Source organism: Zingiber officinale, chromosome 6B (assembly GCF_018446385.1).
Source record: "Zingiber officinale cultivar Zhangliang chromosome 6B, Zo_v1.1, whole genome shotgun sequence".
In the NCBI taxonomy this organism is placed as follows: domain Eukaryota; kingdom Viridiplantae; phylum Streptophyta; class Magnoliopsida; order Zingiberales; family Zingiberaceae; genus Zingiber; species Zingiber officinale.
This window is the reverse complement of record NC_055996.1, coordinates 50,641,933-50,662,188: the sequence shown is the minus strand read 5'-3', so window position 1 is coordinate 50,662,188 and position 20,256 is coordinate 50,641,933. Positions and strand designations below refer to the sequence as shown.

General features: G+C 37.7%; 1 protein-coding gene across 2 annotated transcripts; it reads right to left on the bottom strand.

The window, feature by feature from the left end:
• Positions 1-3,723: 3,723 nt before the first annotated feature.
• On the bottom strand, positions 3,724-6,587 carry LOC121992420 (annexin-like protein RJ4). Of its 2 annotated transcripts, none has more exons than XM_042546774.1 (6): positions 6,401-6,587; positions 5,195-5,340; positions 4,681-4,896; positions 4,391-4,603; positions 4,207-4,308; positions 3,724-4,111 (listed from the first exon to the last, which is right to left on the bottom strand). In XM_042546774.1, exons 1-6 carry the CDS (start codon positions 6,474-6,476, stop codon positions 3,920-3,922), a joined length of 945 nt encoding a protein of 314 aa, XP_042402708.1. In that variant the 5' UTR covers positions 6,477-6,587; the 3' UTR covers positions 3,724-3,919. The 2 variants fall into 2 exon arrangements, with proteins under 2 accessions (XP_042402708.1, XP_042402709.1); XM_042546775.1 differs by having other exon boundaries at positions 4,207-4,296; positions 6,401-6,586.
• Positions 6,588-20,256: the final 13,669 nt, after the last annotated feature.

Below are 20,256 nucleotides of genomic sequence, written 5' to 3'. Positions count from 1 at the left end.
TAATGCTCTATATTAATGAATATATATGTATTTTTACCTTATTATATGTACCAAACTTTATGCATATGTATAAAGTTTTGACCCTATGAAATAAAGATATTATGATTTACTATTGTGATATTACATATGATACTTGTAAATATGATGCAAGACTCGACTTTGAGTCTTGAGGTTAAATCATGGTTTACTATTATGGTTTAGCATAAAGTATCAATAAATATGATTTAGACTATGTTTGGGTCATAAGGAGAACTAGTTGAGAATGTGCATTACAGATCATATTTCATGTCATTCTCATATTACATATCCACATTAGATCAATGTCATTCATGAAGTTGGTATTCTAATTACTGTTGTGTCATGTTACAATTTTGATAACTTTAACTTCTTTAGTCTTATATTGATGGACTTAATGAACTCGATTATTTAAGAGGTATTTAACCCATAAAAGTTTTGACATTGTTGAGCTCAACTAAAGTATTGTGTGGTATATACGATATCACATATAACTCAAGTAAGATATTGAAGTCTCCATTTGGTAGGATAATACGTGAATTAACACCACATACAATTACCATTAAGAATTAAATTCTATTAAGTGATATAATACATGTTGTATGAAGGGGTTTAAATTATTGATGTAGATTACATGTAAAAGATCTAATAACCCGGTTTATTAATATTGATGGGTTATTTTACGGGGTTGAGCTCTATAATTAGTGCTATCAAATGAGCTAATCTATGGGAGGGCAGGCCAACCTGTCAAAAATCTATCATATGGCAGGTCAAGGTGGGTTAACCCATCATCCTAGCAGATTGAAAAATCTCCAATCCAACACAACCAAAGATGGCTTGGGTTGTTAATGAGTTATGAGCTCTATAATTAGTGTTGTTGAACGAGTCAATCCGTGGCGGGACAGGTCGACCTATCAAAAATTCATCATATGGTGGGGCAGGGTGGCCCGGCCTGTCATTCTGACAGATTGAAAAATTCTCAACCTAACCCAACTCAAGACAGGTTTCGGGTTTGGTGGGATAGCCTATGAATACACCAATTTTTTAAAAATATAAAATAAAAAAATATATAGAAAAGGTTGAATTTTTTATGTTTGGATTATGGATTAGGTGGGTTAAGCCCACAAGTCCATTTAGTTTTCTACTTTAGTTTTAAATTTTAGAATTTTTTTCCTCAACCAGGGCTAACTTGAGCTGACTACGGGTAAACCCCCGTGGGTCACTGGCCCATTCAGGACAAGCCACTTAGATCTATCTTGAAATGAGTTGATAAAATTTAAATTCAATTCACTTATATTATTTAGTGAGACGATTAATTCAATAAATCCAATTTAAATTGAGGACTCTATATAATCTAAATTGACAACTCAATATACCTAGATGAATGATCTCTATATGAGGGACACATGTAAAAAGAGAAAGTCAAAATTTCATTGGACATAATCTTGAATTAATATTGTTGACTCTTCTTCCTCTTCTCCCTTCATTGAGATGTCATTGTCGCCTAGATCCTGCAGAAATCCTTCTGCTGAATCAACGACATGAAAAGGTTCATTGAGATGTCATTGATTTTCTTTAAATTCATGTCAGCCTTATGGTTCTGCTGTTGTTTTAATTTCAATATCAATTTAGCCGTATAGATGATGATAACAAAATCCGGTCGATGCATCCTTTTGGTTTCGTTTCTATGTATTGTAACCCTTTCAATTGAGAATATGGAATAAGCAAGTCGAAGAACATGATCACGAAGCTTGAAAAAGTGTTTGTAATATATTGAAAAGATAAATAAGACCGCAAATTAAACCCTTTTTTTGGCGGAAAAAAAAACAAAGAGGAATTTAAATTCTGAACAAAGATGTGGATAGTGCTACTACATCAGAGAGCTAACCAACAAGTTGCAGCGTCAATTGGTTTTGTTAAGATTGAAAACCAAAAAAAAAAAATACAGAAAGAAAAGAAAACTAGTCATCCGATGATCAAGTAATTAAATTGGGTATTAAAGTTGTTGATAGAGCATAGCCGTGATTCTACCTCCATCAAGTCTCGTCATCCCCTTCCTTAATTATTCGATGGACGATCGACCTTGCATGTATTTACTGACAGCAATCTTCGACAGCGCAAGTCCAGGAAACAGCGGCTGCATTCACATCGATAGGAAAATTCCATAAGTTTAATTTGTTTGTACCAAATAACAAGAAATCAAAAAAATTAAATTACCTCTAAAATTCTAAATCCTAAACCCTAAACCCTAAAAGAAGTGAGAAATCCTTACGTCAACCAGCTTCTGTGCTTTCTTTCTCGGCTTCCTGGGAGGCAACGCCCCTGTAAACGCCATGAAATCCTGCATGATTTCGTCGTGGGACAGAGCGATGGAGAAACCCAGGCATTGTTTCCCCTTCACTACCTCCTCCTCCTCCTCCTCCTCCAATTCCTCCATCAGGTGGGGCTGCTGCTCCCGGGTTTGCTTTGGCGGCGCCTTGTCGCGGCCGCTGCGGGGAATCCCCGGTTGGGTAGTGAAATTGTGGAGTTCGGAGTAGAAATTGGAGGGGGGTCGTGGACGGCGTGGAGTCGCTGAGGCTGGGCGGGGGCTTCCTCCATGCTGTTCGACGTCGGACATGGCGACGAGAGAATAATTAATGATCCTTGCTTAAGCTTAATTAATGCTGTGCAATGGGTTACGATCGATGGATGCAATATAATTACAGGGAATTAAAGAAAAGGAATGAATGAAAGGTGGAACAAGAACAAGATTTCGAATTTCTAATTCCTAATCACCAGCAATGGGCCGCCTCTTTTTCTGAGTAAAAGAATTAGTCTTCATAACATAAATTCCTAATCCTAATCCTAATCCTAAACATCATCATAAAAATTCTAACAGACTTTTTTTTTAAAAAAAAAAAAATACAATCTTTTAAAAGGTCTCCATTTATTTAAGAATGTACTCACCATCACCAACTAAAGTTACCCATTTTCACCTGGAGAAAAAAAATTAAAAATTTTATTAATTCAAAACTCTCTTAGCCTAATCCTTTTTATCTATTCATAATATAACTTATGCTTTATAAAATAATAACATTTTTAATAATAATTTTTTCCTCTTTCAAATTTTTTATTTTTTAAATTAAAGCCTGCTAAAGGAACCGATCAAATAGAATAATAAAAAATAGATATATATTGGCTTTGATATTTTTTTTAGTATGTACGTGAAAATGTTTCTAAAAAGAACACTTGAATTTAAATCTTTTTTTTTTATTAAATATAAGCCAACTTAAGAAAACCCCATTATGGTTGTAATTAAATATTATACGCTAGCTATTGAAATTCATTGTTGATGTATTTTGTGATCTTCAAATGATAAAATTTTGTATCAAAACTAAAAATAGAAAAAAATTTATAAAAAAACACGAGAGAGAGAACTACGCACATATTAATTATTAATTCATCACTTGTCCATTACCCGCGCCAACGGCACAAGCAAGCATATGCGAAAATAAGTATTCATGTGTTCGGGTATTGATCGATGTAAGTTCCTCATGCACAACTTGGACCTCTATGACTCAACGGTACATTTTGTTAAATTTCTAACTCTAACACAATAATTATTTATGTGTTTGGTAATACATTAGAACTAAAATTCAAGTGTACTGATAAATCTGAAGGGGATTACTTTTACAAATACTAATAACAAGGCAAAGAAAGAAAACAAGATGTAGCAATTTATACTTTTAATTATATCGAGATAAACCATGCAGCAAGACCTTAACAAATTTATTTTAGTAGCAAAACATGTCAAGTTCATCAAACACTAACACAAGACAGATGCAGATAAGCAAATTTGCCTCAAAACAGTGCAAGATCTCTAAGAAAAACTCGATCACAAGGTTGCGCATGAGGCATGAAGCGATCAATCACCCAATAAAGCAAGGAGAAAGGCCTTGTAGTCCCCAGAAGTCTTTTTAGCCACTGCATATTCAAGGGGAACATTCTTCCGCTTCTGAAACTTCTCTTTGATCTCCCCAAGATCCTTTTCAGCGTGCAGAACAATAATGCGAGTAACTGTGTCTTCGTCGGATTTCTCAAGAGCAGCATGAAGAACCTAAAACTCCAAAACAACTAAATTATCGCACAAGGAAAAAAAATTACGCTATGCCAAGTTCGAGCTCAAGTATAACTCGTGGTAAATCAGTTCACCTCAACAAAGTACAAGTGGGGATCAACGATGCAAGCAACTGCTGCTCGGAGTGCCAGTGCAAATTCATCTGCAGATTCACCAGCCAAAACCTGATCAAAGTGCTAAAAAAAAGTTAGTTCGGCCCTCATAAATTCAGCTACAAGTAAGAATTAGAGGAGTTGAAGTTGTAGATTTGGTTGATACCTCTTCGATTGGAGTACCATATTCTTCTCTGTAGCAATTGAAAGTAGCATAGATCTGTGCCTTGCTTCTAGTACCCAAGATTCGTATGATTTCATCATGGTTCAGTTTATTCTCCTCTATAAGCTCTTGCAGAACTTTGGCTTCTGATTTAGCTAACCTCACATCAATATCCTCTCCGTCGTAGCGGTATGCACTTACAAGTGCAAACAATAGCTGCAACGGAAGTGAAACTTCAAAACCCAGCAATTTAATTCGTAGTAGACATCAATAATGCTTGAAGGGTAACATGCCTTGTGCAAATCTCCAGCAGTGTGAGAAGCAACATCTTCTTCCAAAGAGTGTCGATATTTAGCTTGGTATGCTTGCTTCACAGCTAGAAGCTCATTTGGAGAATTGACGCATGCAATTTCTATGACCACATGGAAATTAAAACTCTTCTTCATAGCAATATAAGCCATCACAGCCTCTCTCTCGATTGGCTCAAAATTCCAGCGGTATACAGCTTTCTGAAGAATCAAACATAATCAGATATACTGTACATGCTACAATGTGATAGTTAACATAAGCACATCACCACAAAGCAAACCACATGTCCTAACAATCTGGCACTGGTTTATGTACTTAACTCACATTTATAACTTTCAAAATATTTAATTATGCCGAGAAAAATTTTCCCTTTGATGTCCCTCTACCTCTCCTCTGATTCTTTTTTGTTATTCTGTTTTCAAATATTAGCATCTATAAATGATGTTCCTTGTAGATGCACAAATTCACTAGAGAATAAAGGTGTAGAAAAATAACTACCTCAAAGTCTCCTTTCAGTTCTGACTCAAGTCTTTTGGTGAGATTCTCGTTGAACAATTCCTCATAAGCCAACTCAATCTCCTTTCTTTGAGTGGCATTTCTATGTGCTAAAATGTTGATCAGTGCCTTCTCGTCAGTTCCCCATCCTGCCACATGTAAGTGTTGCGGTAAGGCTATTTAGCCTAGAGAAAATGAACTCGTAGATGTTCTTCAGCTCTTGCCAAAGTACTATATGTGAGCAAGCATTGGACTAAATCATAGGCATGAACTTAATCACATCAAGCCATGAGTTGTATAAGAATGCTCATAAAAACAACAAACTCTTATTAGACCTGTACTTCTATTGCACAAAAATTTTTTGCACTGAAATCACACTTCACAACAGAGGAAATATTGAGCAAGGTTGAATACACTGTAGAAGAACTTGCATCTCTATGATACTCACTGATTTTAGGTGAGCCATTGACAATCACATTGTGAAATATTAGGCTTCAAAGGGACAAGGCTTCAGGGATGGACAAACAGAACACTTTTGCAAACTCTTACAAGGAGATTTCCAAAGAACATAACCATACTTGGAAACATAAAAAACACATGGAAATGGAGACAGTTCTCTAACTCTATCTTCCTTTTTATCTAAGTTTCTTCATGGAATATCACATTATTACAGGCTTGAAGAAATCAATCTTTTACCAAGTATTAGAGAAAAATAGACACATTTATAACAAGGGAAATCAATGTAAAGCAATTGTGCTAACTGCATCATGGTAAGAAATTCAGATATCCAAACAAACATTTGCTTGATCAGATGAAGGCTAACATCCATTAGAGAATTAAACGAAAAATAAACAGATCAAAAGTCATCCCATCTTTCAAAGGGACAAGGTTCCTCAGTTCTTCAAGAGTCCTTGTTCGGCAGTATGATAACAAAAACTATAACCTTTATCAAATCAACTTGCAGAGATGACAAGTTCATAACCCTTTAGAACGATCAAAGAGCTGTAACTTCTCTATTGTTGGAGAAATCTGTAGATTTCTGATCAGTGTGAAAAAAAAGTCATCTTAAAAAGTTATAGAGGAAATGATCCAAGTATCTGATTTGCAGACAACTGTGTGAGTACATTCACCCACGGAACACAACAGCAAGCAACCAAACCAAGAGAGATTGAAAGCAACAAACCCATCAAGTTGAGAGAAAGTGAATACCTTTGACGGCCGCGTGGATGCTCTCGGCGTCCTCAGCTGGGGAAGGAACTGGTTCCGGAACAGAAAGCGTCGCCATGGTCACACACCTTCTCTTCACCTTCTCTTGGTTTCAGAAAGCCGAAAACCTGAGGGGCATGTGATTGTGATTGTGATTGTGATTGTGATCAACTATGGCGAGCTTTTATAGAACTTTTTTATTTGGTTTCAAGAAAAAAAAAATAAGGATTTTGTTTTTGGTAAACCATTTAAAGAGCTTCAATATTCTTGTAATTTTTTTTTATAAAAGCCTTAGAAGGAAGGGCAATTGTCAAAGAAAAACGACAACCTTGTTTAATATTTAATTCTGAAGCAAGAAATGTTGGCTGGCAGAAGTTCCTCCAGTGTCTGTATTAGTCCATTTTCAGATAAATAATAAAATGATAAATTATAGATGATTATTAATTTTTAATAGTTAAATAATGTATAGGAAAAAATAGCATCCGATTATTTATTAGAATTTAACTTCTAAATCTCATGATGACCTACTAACCTGAGTAATTATAACATATGGAGAAGGGAAAGAACCTAATTACTACTGATTACTGCTAGATCTCGTGGTGATAATATCATTGTGTACTAGTCAATTGTATGTCCTGATTGAATTCTAAAAATAAAGAAATGGCGTTGATGGCGGTGGTGTTAGATTTTCAGTCTTCGGTGTCGGAACTGATGACTCATTTGTTGGTCATCATTTGTTTCTATATTGGTTGAGTACAGTGCATGTGGAGCCTAGTCTAAAATATAAAGGGTATATGATAAAAAAAAAGTAATAAAATATAGATAAATAAGAAAATTAGAGCACTTGTGATAGTGACTGTACGTACTAAAGAGAATAAGTTTATATATTTGATTTAGAGATTTAATTCCAACTAAAAAAACCTCATTTTTAGCATCATATTATATTATTTTTATTATATTTAAAATATTTTTTATTTTTTATAAAAATTATAGACGAAAGTGGCAGGTGGGAATACAAAAGTAATTGAAGTGTTTTATTGTATTGTTTAAAATTAATTGTATGGTTATTATATACTTATTTCGAGGATGATGCCATCTAAGCATTATATCAAGAATAAGAATATAAATAAAAGTTGATTCTTATAAACAATAGCTGATACATAAAGTTGAATTTGATATTTAGTTACAACACAATTCAATTCATAAATAAGCTTAGTTCTCAAATTAATATATTATGGTGTTTGGTTCTAAACTTTGCATTACAATATGAAAATAATAAAATAATCTTTATGCTATCTTGTGAATTAGAAATAATATAATTATAATTTCAAAAGTAGTTCAAAACCTAAAATTGTTATAGCATCCGCATCTATTACTTTATCTAATGATTTTATTTTAAATTTTAAATATCGTAGCTAAAAAATAACGAGAGCTTCGTGCACCGAGTTTAGTGATAAACTTTAATTGGTTACTTTGATGATTATTAATTATGAAATAATATATGATAAAGTATAAGTTTTAAAATAAAATTTATATTTGTAAGTGTTGAATTAATAAATTTGAACCGGCTAAAACATAAGTTGAACCGGTTAATATTTTTTTACCCAATCCTCACTTTGCTAAAACCCTAAGATGTGCGACCTCTTTTTCTCCAGATGGACTCTTTTGATGACCTCTTTTTCCTCGATCCTAATCGAGTGCACTAGCTAAGAACGAATCTACATATTGTTGGATCGAAAAGCGCTAGAGGGGGAGAAGGGATGAATAGTACTAGTACCTTTTTCACTTTTTCGCATAAAACACTCAGAGTGAATGCAACAAAAAGTAAAAGTAAAGAAAAGAAATCGCTAACAGTTTTCTTTTACTTAGTTCGAAGTTTGTGATGACTCATACTCCAAGGTCACGATCGACGATCGCTTTTATTGAGAAATTCACTATTAATTCAAAGTATTAAAAAAATATCTTGATTACAATGTAAATACAAATATAGAATGTATAAAAGTTACCGACAATCGTCAGAGTAATGTTGTAGAGTTGTTTTTGGAGCAGCGTGCAAAAGAGAAAGTCATTTGAATTGATGTTTTGAAGCTGATGGTTTGAAACCTTTTTATAGGACTTCTCAGGGTGCCGGGAACCTCCCCCGGGCGCTGGAGTGTGCTGACATGCCTGCACCTCTTCGAAAGTCTATCTCGTAAACTTTATCCACATCTGGGCACTCAGACCTGTTCGAGCACTCGGACTGCAAAAGAGGGCTGGCCAACCAGTGAGCGCCAACTCAGGTCATCATCCTAGTGATTATCCACTTGTCCGGGCACCTGGAGCATCTCCAGGCGCTCGGACATCCGGGCGGTTGGGACTCATTCGAGCGCCTGGACATCTTTTTTCTAGCAATTGATTTTCTGCAACATAAGGTTCGTACGACGAACAATAATATATAAAGTAGAGTAATTTCTGACATCCTCAGGACTGTTTGGTCCCGACTTTGAGTTTTATTGAAACTCTAATCGGATCGATACCTACTGTTCCTTTTACAGGGAGCGCGTCCTCGCCTACTACTCTAAAGAGAGTTTATCTTTTGCCAAACTCGTCCTTCAAACTGTTTGAACTTTTGCTCAACATCTGAGATCTCAGGACTTTCCGCTGGATGTCCTAATCCCGACCCATCCAATCTTCCGCCTGGTGTCTGCGATCCCCAGGACTTTCACCTAGTGCCCTCGACACTAGGATTTCTACTCAACATCCTCCACCTATCAATACTTTACCCAGTCTCATAGACCAGAACTTCCTTGCCTAGCTGCAACTAGAACTTTCCACCTGCCTAATGTCCACTAGGACTTCTTTTACCTAACCTCAACTAGGACTTTTACCTTCCCTAAGATCACTTAAAACTTTCTTGCACACTCAGTCAAACTTGTCAAGCTTCAGAGGAGTCCCTGCTTGACAAACGGACAATATCTCTCCTGTAATAGTGACAAATGAAACCTGGATACATAGCCACTAGGCCTACAACCCATATGGCTAGAAATAAAACACAACCGCGCGGTTTAATGTGCAGCTACACGACTAGATCACAACCACGTAGTTGTATATACACCACACACGACTGGAATAGAAAATAAAATAATAAATAACCCACATGGCTACAACAAAAATCATAGTGGAAGAAATAGGAAAGCCACATAAACTAAAATGATACAATGCGTACCAGCCCGGCTTAAACACAACAAAATACCAAAAATGGTAAATTAGTCATATGGATAAACACCAATTATAATGTCAAAACCATAAGGAAAACATGTAAGAAAACAAAAGCGAAGTAAATATCATCCTTTGATGTGACGTGGGACCAACAGACAAGATGCTCATAGTGACTCCACAATCATATATGTTGGTGCAACCTTAGGTCAAGGTTGACCTGGTTGACCCGACTCGAGTTGACGTGACTCGAGTTGTATTTTGATGTTTGACCTGGGAAGATTGTCGGTGCAACCTTAGGTCAAGGTTGACCTAGTTGTGTTGCATGTTGATGTTTGACACTCGTGAGAGAGTTCTATTCTTGATGTGGGACAAGAATAGATGTTTGGGAGATTATTGGTGCAACCGTAGGTCAAGGTTGACCTGATTCGGGAAAAGTCCAAGTATGGAGACTTGGCACGGAAAAGTCCAAGCAGGGAGCTTGGCACTGGAAAAGTCCAAGTATGGAGACTTGGCACGGAAAAGTCCAAGCAGGGAGCTTGGCACGCGAAAAGTCCAAGTATGGAGACTTGGCACGGAAAAGTCCAAGCAGGGAGCTTGGCACGCGAAAAGTCCAAGTATGAAGACTTGGCACTGGAAAAGTCCAAGTATGGAGACTTGGCACTAAGAAAGTCCTAACTGGGATGTTAGGCAGTGTGGAAGTCCTGGTAAGTGAAGCCAGGCAGTGGAAAGTCCTAACTGGGATGTTAGGCAGTGTGGAAAGTCCTAACTGGGATGTTAGGCAGTGTGGAAAGTCCTGGTGAGTGAAGCCAGGCAGTGGGAAAGTCCTGGTGAGTGAAGCCAGGCAGTGAGAAAGTCCTAACTGGGATGTTAGGCAGTGTGGAAATCCTGGTGAGTGAAGCCAGGTGAAAGTCCTGGTGAGTGAAGCCAGGCAAGGGAAAATCCAGATGGATCAGGGATGATCGGACTTCTGGTGTTGGAAAGTCCAAGTAGGTCTAAGGGATTGACCGGACACTTGGCAGGGAGTTCTAGCAGGTCAAGGGAGTGACCAGATGCTAGGGATGAAGTACCAATAGGTCAAGGTTGACCGGATATTGGTTTGGAAGTCTTGGGACTTGGTTTGGGCAAAAACCAAGCTCTGGATCGGTCACCAGACCGATCCAGTGATACCTTGTTTTCTCTGATCGGTCCGTGACCGATCGATCAAAAGCTCGGTTCTTGTCGATCGGTCCGTGACCGATCGAAAAAACAGGCGAAAGAGCGACTCGGTCCACGGACCGATCGAGTCTGATCGGGCTGGACCGATCGAGACGCAGCATCGCGAGAAGGAAGGAAGGATCGGCGTGGACCGATTCATTTCCCGATCGGCGTGGACCGATCGGTCTAGCGCTGACGCAACGGCCAGTTTCTTCGCTCTTCTTCGCAGGTATAAAGGATCGAGGGCATCTGCCGTGCGCTCTCTTTCTTCCTCTTCTTCCGAGCTCTGCTGAGTTCTTGAAGCGTTGAAGCTTTGCGTGAGCTTCCTTTTGGCTGGGTCACCTGCTGTTGTAGGCGCTTGGAGCTGCTGCTTCTTCCAGTCGAAGAGAAGGCAAGCAAGAGTTTTCTTACTGTTGTATTTCTTGCTGTCTTTCTTTGTATTTCTGTACTCTCCTTACTTGCTGCTGCAAGAGTGTGTTGTGGCGAGGTTTCTCCACCCATAAGGAGTTTGTATTAGCCGGTTCTCCGGGGACTCATCCACCGACGGATTGACTGGACTCGTCCACCTTACGGACACGCCGAGGAGTAGGAGCCCTAATCTCCGAACCTCGTTACATCGGTTTGTTTGAGGTTTGTATTCTTCCTTTCGTTTCTAGTTTATTTTTCCGCTGCGCTAACGAATCGTAGGAAGAAACGAGCGATTTGGGGCGGCTATTCACACCCCCCCTCTCTAGCCGAGTACGAAGGATCCTAACAATATACACACTATCTGAAAACATAAAAGTACAAATGGGGTGGTGAGTACGGGTGACTTAGCAGGTAATAGAAGAGATAGTGCATGACCTATATAAAACATGGAGATTAAGAAATACATTCCTAGTAGGGAAATAAGAACATTATCATACTAATAAAATCAATACACCTAAACATAACTGGCATAATGAATACACATAATTATAACCGACATAATGAATACACATAATTATAACCGATATAATGAATGCACATACCCAATTTGAAACCAATACATACGGTATAGTGATCAGTAAACTCACTAGAGATCAACAATAGATATGCTCGTAACACCTGACCAATATAACCGACAACATATACATGTATGATAAATGAATATGTATGAAGCATGACAACCATATGCAACAATTATATCCCAAGGAAATGTAACAATCACAAGCATATGCAAATATATCTCCAATAGATGCACCGCACATCATATGCAAAATGCACCTGCATGCAACATGGTCACCCCACCCACTCCTCAAGACACCACGACCCCTTTGTGGCCGAGAGGCCGGATAAATGACAACTGTACTACACTCCATATACCATTATAGAGCGGCTGAGACAGACAGTTTGCTAAGTGGCTATCTCACTATATAGTATAAGGGTTCCTGACTGCTTATAATACCATATATCACTACCCCTGAGTGGTCGGGTGGTACAATAGGACAAGCAACAACTGCTCTATCTACCACTACCCATGAGTGATCGAGTGTGCGGCACTAAAATAACTGACAACCCGCTCAATCACAAGGGAGACATTTGATTGTTAGCATGCAGTCCAATGATGGACATGATATAATAATCATAATACCGACACGATCATCATCAGTACAACATCACAATCATCATAAAATTACCTCCAATACCATGATCCATCTAACACATAAATATAAAGGTATGGATAAATTCAACAGGTGTCTACTAATCAACACATAAGGTATAAAGTAACATCTATCACACACCCCACTCAAGTGGTTATGCGATAATATAGGATTAATCAATCTGATACCTCTAAAAGCACACACCAAACCCGTGTACACACCCAATATAGGTTTAATTGACTTGATACCTCCAATAGCCACATCAAACACGCGTGCACACATAACATAGATATAATCAACATAATTCCTCCAATAGCAAACCCCAGACATGTGTCTATACACAACATGCAAATAGACAGTCAACAAGGTAACTCCTATAGCACATACCAATCATGTAGACACTCAACATTATATACATAATCAGTATGTTAACTTAGTTAACAAGACATCCCCCTATAATACATACTCTACATGTGTATGCACAATAGAGTATAGATAACCAAAGCTAAGACTGTATATGAAGTAACTAGATCATCTCTAAGGTCAAGCAGATAAGTATTAAGCATGATAACAAACAAATTGATTTAAGGTAACGCAACCTAATCCATCAATCAAATCAACCATGCACTAAGTTCAAAGAACTAAAGAGGTCAAGCAAGAAATATCCGCCTTTATCTATCGATCGTGCTAAATAATCCCACATTAAGAAGCTCAACTCGAATCAACATTCTGCAAATCACATGATGTAGAGTTTAGCTAATTACATATGTAACAACTAGCTAAACCCAAACCCAAACCCAAATTATTTATAGAAAATCCTAATCAAATGATCATTAATTATCTTAATTAATGATTAACTTTAATTATTCTCATCTATGAACCCTTTAATTATTCCAATCATAATCTACAGTCCATTAATCAATCCAATACAACTTAATCAACTTATAGAATCCATTATACCATCTACTAAATATCATGAATCAAATATACATAATTCATCTACCTCAATTAATCCAATAAACAATCAATCCAACCCACTTCACACTATTCACATCCAATGTAGACATGAAATCAACATCAAAACTCATCGAAATCTGGATGATCCATTGTTGACCTATAGCCGAAGATTCTTGCTGCTGGGAACTCATGGTCAAACTATAGTGAAGCCACTACAGTTAGAATGTATACTAAAAGTCTAGCTTTTGTATAAACATTTATTTAGAAATAAAGAATCACAGTGGTCAATATCTACATTTATTTGTTAAATGTAATTTGTTCAATTAATTTATATAGTAGATAACATGATGTGTGGTGTCACACACAGAAGATCATGTTGTCGGTTCTTTATAAATTATAAACAGTTGCTCGCGACTAAGATGGAAAGGAACAAACTTTTGAAGTAGTCGTAGTGTAATTAAATATTAGTTTATCTTAACTAATAAATTACACTGATACACTCCAAGTGTATTGAGTAGGACCATTTTAGGTAAATTCTTTTTGTACTGACTTTATAAAAGAACTAGACTTTAGTTATTATGGAAGTGTGTGCTCTTAATCCTAATATAATAACAAATACATATATTTAGTGTCACGCCCCAGAGGAGTCCCTGTCCGAGAAAATTTTGGCAGCATCTCCCCTGTACGGTGGACAATCTGAAACTTTTCTACAAGCACTAAATACCTCAGCCACATACGGCTGGAATAATAACAACAAAATAAACCATCACCACGCAGTTTATATAAGTAAACCGAAAGATAATACCCTGACTCGAAATCAACCCTACTCCACTACACTCGTAAAGCTCAAATCCGACGAACTCACCTCTTCTGCCGTCCAGGCAGGCATGTAGTAGAATAAAACCAACTCATACCAAAACCATCAACGATAAGAATCCATACACAATCCATAAGTAAAACCAACATAAGACTAAGTCCAAAACATAGTCAAATAAGAAACAAAACAAAACCAAAAGACAACTACAGCTGGTGGTCTGCAGGGGACTAGCAACTGGAACTCTCTCCTGACAGCATCATCCTGAAATATAACAACAATGGAGGCGGGGTGAGTCCAACACTCAGCAGGTACAACCGATATACAAAGTAGGGAAATAACACCTAGCACTAATCATGCATACAGTCTCCTGACAAGAAAGATAAAAAAATACATCTGAAGTAAACAGGAGAATACTGTACTAACCAGGTCCTGAGTATAAGGTCAAACAGTCAGAGGGATAAGGAAATCCTGTATGCATGTCAAACATAGGTATCCAAATAATATGCAGCATATAAATGCAGCAAACACAAGCACAAGCAATAAATGCATCATGCATATGATGCCCATGATGCGTCCTAGTCACCCCTCACGCCAGTCGATCATCTCACACAATAGTGAGGCCGAGTGGGTAGGGCTGTGACAACCGTGCACTCTGTCGTCACTACTCCTGATGAGTGACCGAGTGGACGGGATGCTGTCGGAGTACACCTATCCTCCTACCCCAAATCATAAATGGGGGAGCGCAATGCTCTCAACTCCCGGTACACAGTGACGGGGAGGAATCCCTGCCGGATAACACGTTGTGTCTCACTACCCATGAGTGGACCAACGGTGCCTAACAAAGTCCATGCTGCAACACACTCTGCCTGAATCGACCACTAACCCATGAGTGGTGGTGTGTGCAGATCCATGTAACTGGCGATGTGCTCAACAATAATGGAGCGAACTATCGCACAGCATGCAATCATGCAAATGGTGCATGGCAATAACCATAAAAACATCCTGACCTAATCCATATATATATAAAAGTGCACCCTAGGTCAACGGATCATATCGAATCAAAGGTACACAGAAGGTATAAAAACCTAGGTCCTGAACATGGTGAAGCATGGTATATCACTACCCCCTATAAGCATGTATAAACAAATAAAGTATACATGGGATGCAAATCAAGAAATCAATCAATCATGTATCAGATAATGGGTAGTGACTAACCGAAAGAAATAAAGGACATAATTAATGCAACTTGTTAAATTCACTACTATGTATATCAAATGACATAAGTCAAAAGTACCCGCCTCCAATAGGAAAAGTCCAATCAGTCCAAATCCGACGTCGAGATACTCGTCTCGCGTCAAGGTCCTGTATAGCAAACATAATGTCTAGTTTAGCTATTTCTATCATTCCAAAATTAGCCAAATTAAATTCTAATCCAATTTAAGAAGTTATAAATTGGATCCAACTAATCCATCCAACACAATTAACGAACCTTAACTAAATAAAATCAATTGGTCCACTAGGGTTAGTTCCTTAACCCTAATCATTTCTTATCGCCCCAATAACCCTATCCTTTTCACAGCTAGAATTAAATCTAGTTCGTATTCAAAATTACCTCCTCCACTTACCTAATTCTGAAACCTCAACCAGTAACGTTGCTGCCGGAACATAGGTAGTTGTTGGAACCCAAGAAATAACCTGCGGTTCACTATCTATATCAAAATAGAGCTTAAGAAATCATCACACTAATGATAACATAATTCTAGATAAATCTATGCACCTCACCTTCAATCACAGCCAAGGCAATTTACTGCCGGAGAGGATTAGCGCCGAGAAATCAGGTACTCCACAGCACAAAATCCTGGTAGAACAAACCCTTAGTGCTGGAATCAAAGGAATCAAGAAGAAAATCGAGACTAGGGCTCGGCAGAACCTGGTGGCCGGTGAAGGTGGGTCGGCGTCGGCACAGAGCTCCAAAGAGGAAAAGGGCCTCGACACTGGGTGGTCGGCTTCAGTGCCAGGATACGGGAGAACACAAGCAGTGGTACTCGGGTGCCGGCGATCGGGGGTGGCCGGCGCTACTCAAGTGACTGGCGACAGCACTCAGATAGCGACGCAGGAAGAGATGAAGAGTCGACACAGGAAAGGCAGCCGGCTGTAGTGGCTTGGTGGCGCACAAGAGGGCAGCGCCAGAGGAGGAAAGAATCAAGAGGGTGGCTCGACCGGCAGTGGCTCGCGCTCGTCGGCGCTTGGGCAGGGACGGAGGAGAAGAGAAGGGCGGCGACGGCGGAGATGCTAGGGCTGAGAGGAGAAATCGCCGAGCGAAGAGAAAGGTTAGGGCGCGCAGGAGGAATAAGAGAAAAAGAATAAGAAAATAAAAAGTTAAAGAAAATAAAACTTTTCCTCATTAAAACAGGGTAGCCTAAACAGGCTTTTCCGGACCCCGTTTTTATCCCCGTTAACTTATCCGTACGAGCTCCGAAAAATTCCCGAAAAATTTCCAAAAAATTCTGGAAAATTCCCTTATTAATATTCGCCTATTTTCCGGTATTTTACATTTAGTATTTATTTCTTTAACTTATCAATGGGTGAGATTTAACTCGATAAGTCAATAAGCCCGATAAGTTGGGAAATGATATTACTTATAGTGTGTGTTGTTGATTATAGAAGGAATATGTGTCCTAGTTATCTAGGTTGAGAATATCCCCAAGAGGAGCTCATAAAGATTGTCATGTTAAACCCTACAGGTGGACTTAGTCCGACATGACAATGAAGTTGAGTGATACTACTCTTGGAGCTAGATATTAATTAAGTGAGTTGTCAGTAACTTACTTAATTAGTGGACATTTGTTATCTTAAACACAGGGAGACTAACACACTCATGATAAGAAGGAGCCCATAATGTAATTTGGGATTGGTGCGGTAGTGCGATAATAACTCTATAGTGGAATGAGTTATTATCGATGAACTTGAGTTGTGTGTTCGGGGCGAACACGGGATACTCAAGTTCATCGGAAGGCCAAAACCAATTTCTCCTCTAGGTCCCTGTCGTAGCCTCATTATAGCCTCAAGTCCATCCAAATATAAGCTCATCTTGGTGTCCAAGAAGTGGGCCGGTCCAATGCTTGGTGACCAAGCAAGGGTCGGCCACATCCTCTTCTATAGGGGTTGGCCCTATTGCTTAGTGACCAAGCTAGTAGGGGCCGACCACAATAATTCAAACAAGGAGGGTTGTTTTGAATTTTTAAAATCTTCTCTTTGTAGAAAACTATAAGTTTTAAAAGAGAAATTTTAATTTTTAAAACTTTCCTTATTTGAATTAGGCCACATGTTTTAATAGAGAGTTTTAAAAGTTTTAAAACTTTCCTTTTTTAACCATCCTCATGGTTTAAGGAAAAAAAGGAAAATAAGTTTTAAATTTTAAATTTTCTATCATCATGTTAAAAAAAGGAAATTTTATAAGAGAAATTTTAAATTTTAAAACATGATTTTAATTTTTTAGAACTTTCCTTTTTAAACTCCTACTTTAAGAAAGAGAGCTTGTAAAATTTTATAAGAGTTTTTCTTCTTGTAAAATTTTATAAAAAAAATTAATATTCCTTTCCTCTTATGGGGGCCGGCCACCCTTGCTTGGTGCCCAAGCAAGGTGGCAGGCCATATTATAAAAAATAAAATCATCAAATTAATTTTTGGTGATTGATTCAATCAAGAGGAAAGAAAAGGGAAATAAGAAGGGAAAAGGAAAAACTAGAGGAAGATTTTAATTTTTGTAAAAATTCTTCCCTTATTTGCCTTGGGCAAGTATTATAAAAGAAGGGGTGGGGAGGCTTCATGAGAAACAACTCTTATTCTCTTGCTTAGAGATCTTGGTGTGGTCGGCCCCTTCTCTTTCTCCTTTCCCTTTGCTCTCTTCTCCTTGGTGGTGGTGGTGGCCAGATTTTAGAGGAAGAGGAAGAAAGCTTTTAGGTGGTGTTCATCTTGGAGGATCGTCGCCCACATGACATTCAAGGTGAGGCGAGGAATACGGCAGAAGATCTTGAGGTCATTAGTTTACAAAGAGAAGGTATAATTAGCAATTATTTTCCGCATCATGCTAGTTATTTCTTTTTGTAAGAATTCCTAACACAAGAGGCATTAGATCTAGTATTTTGAATTAGTTTTTCGAGTTTGTGTTTTCTTTGTTTTCGAATTTGTGATTCGATTATTCTTTTTGGTTAACCTAGAGTTATTTAAGGAAATTAAATATTAGCTTTCCTTAAAAGGCTTTGTCTAGGCGATGGTGGTTGCTCCCATATCCAAGAAGGTCATGTGCCTCGCCATGCAGTCCTGGAAGCCAATTTTGGAAATTAATATTTAATGGAATTAATAACATAGGTGGATTTGAATTAATAGTGTTAAGTTCTGCTTGCGATTCAAATCTAAACCATTAAGAACAGATAAGTTAAATTTGAAATCAATGATGTTAAGTTCCGTCTGTGATTCCTAATTTAACTTCTAAAGAACACAATAGGTTATTTAAGGAAAGGTTCGACACTTGTACAAAATTTTTATACAGTGGAACTGGTACGTTTTCCTAGGACTAACCTATAATTGGTATCAGAGCTAGGGTTTGCCTCTGTATGTTTTGGTTTTCAGATTAATTATGCACATGTCATACATAATTTAGGCAGGATAATAGTAGGATGTGCTAACTTTGTGGTTGTAAGCTCCAACTATTATGACATTTAGATATTGTGTGTGATTGGACCCTTCGACATGTCAAGGGCATTATTTTGTGTGCATGATTGTATGTATTAAATACAGCAGGAGCTGTATTATTTTTAGAATTTTATTTTTTGTTCGATCTAGAATACATGTACATTCCTTTATGGAATATAGGATCGATATATGTAAAATTCTATATTTGTCGCGGATCGTATCTTTACAAGGCATGGTGCTATTGGAGGACCAGAGGCGCAGCGGAATAAGAAGTAAGATAGATGCGATAACTCGACCCGATGGTGGTGGCTAAAGATGGCAGCAACTAGGGTTGGAGCACACGGAGGACAGTGATGGAAAAGATCATAATAGTTGGAAAAATAATTTCCATATTTATTGTTTTTATTTACTGTGATGTCTATGTATGCATGTGATGTATGCTAGGATAGTTTAAAATTCCTCACTTTAAATAACTAAGTGGGAGAGGGATTTATTTTAATAAATTCCACGGTCTCCATTACTGGTTTGTAAGTGATGCGAACAAACTTGTGCATTGGCTCTGAGTGTTTTCCTCCATATCGGATGAGTTTGTTTGCGGATCACCAGATCAAACTTCCATTTAGGATGACTATAGGAAATTAATTAAGAGCGTGTAATCTTCCCCATCGGAAGGAGCACAATCTTATTAATGGACTTAGTGTCAAGTAATGGTATAGAGTTAGGCACGTCTAATAGTATCCTCCCCATCGGAGTCACTGCTATTATTTGTGTGACCAAAGGAAAACCAACTATTAATTTGTCAAAAAGATAAGTTGACAAGATAATAAAATTAAAACCCCCTCTTACAAATATCAAGTTTTTGTATACGTCCACACTATCGTGACATACAAAATTCACAGTGTATGAGGTAATTTTATTTGTCAGGATGACAAGAAAATAAAATTAATGGGGAAAACGCCTCTTGTTTGGTTTTGTATACGTCCACACTATCGTGGCATACAAAATTCACGGTATTTGAGGTAATTTTATTTGTCATAAAGATTTATTGACAAGATAATTAATGGGCAAAACCCTCCTCTTACAAATGTTCGAATTTGTATACGTCCACATTATCGTGGCATGCAAAATTCCCGGTGTTTGAGGTTTTGGTGAATTTAAATAATATTATTTGAGGAATCAATGTTATTTTAAATTCAAAGTTTTGACCAAAATATTTGATCAAAGATAGACCAACTATTAATTTTATTTGTCATGAAGTTAGGATGACGAGATAATAAAATTAATAGACAAAATTTCTTTTTTAAATTTGTATACGTCCACACTATCGTGGCATACAAAATTCACGGGGATTTTAAAGTGTTGGTCTTGACCAAATA

What these genes read in the sequence shown, in the direction of transcription:
- LOC121992420 (XM_042546774.1), bottom strand. Translation starts at nt 6,476, where the DNA reads ATGGCGACGCTTTCTGTTCCGGAACCAGTTCCTTCCCCAGCTGAGGAC. An exon ending in CTGCTGGAGATTTGCACAAG is followed by an intron (nt 4,604 to 4,680) that starts GCATGTTACCCT and finishes CTTCCGTTGCAG; the next exon opens with CTATTGTTTGCACTTGTAAG. An exon ending in CCCACTTGTACTTTGTTGAG is followed by an intron (nt 4,112 to 4,206) that starts GTGAACTGATTT and finishes TTGGAGTTTTAG; the next exon opens with GTTCTTCATGCTGCTCTTGA.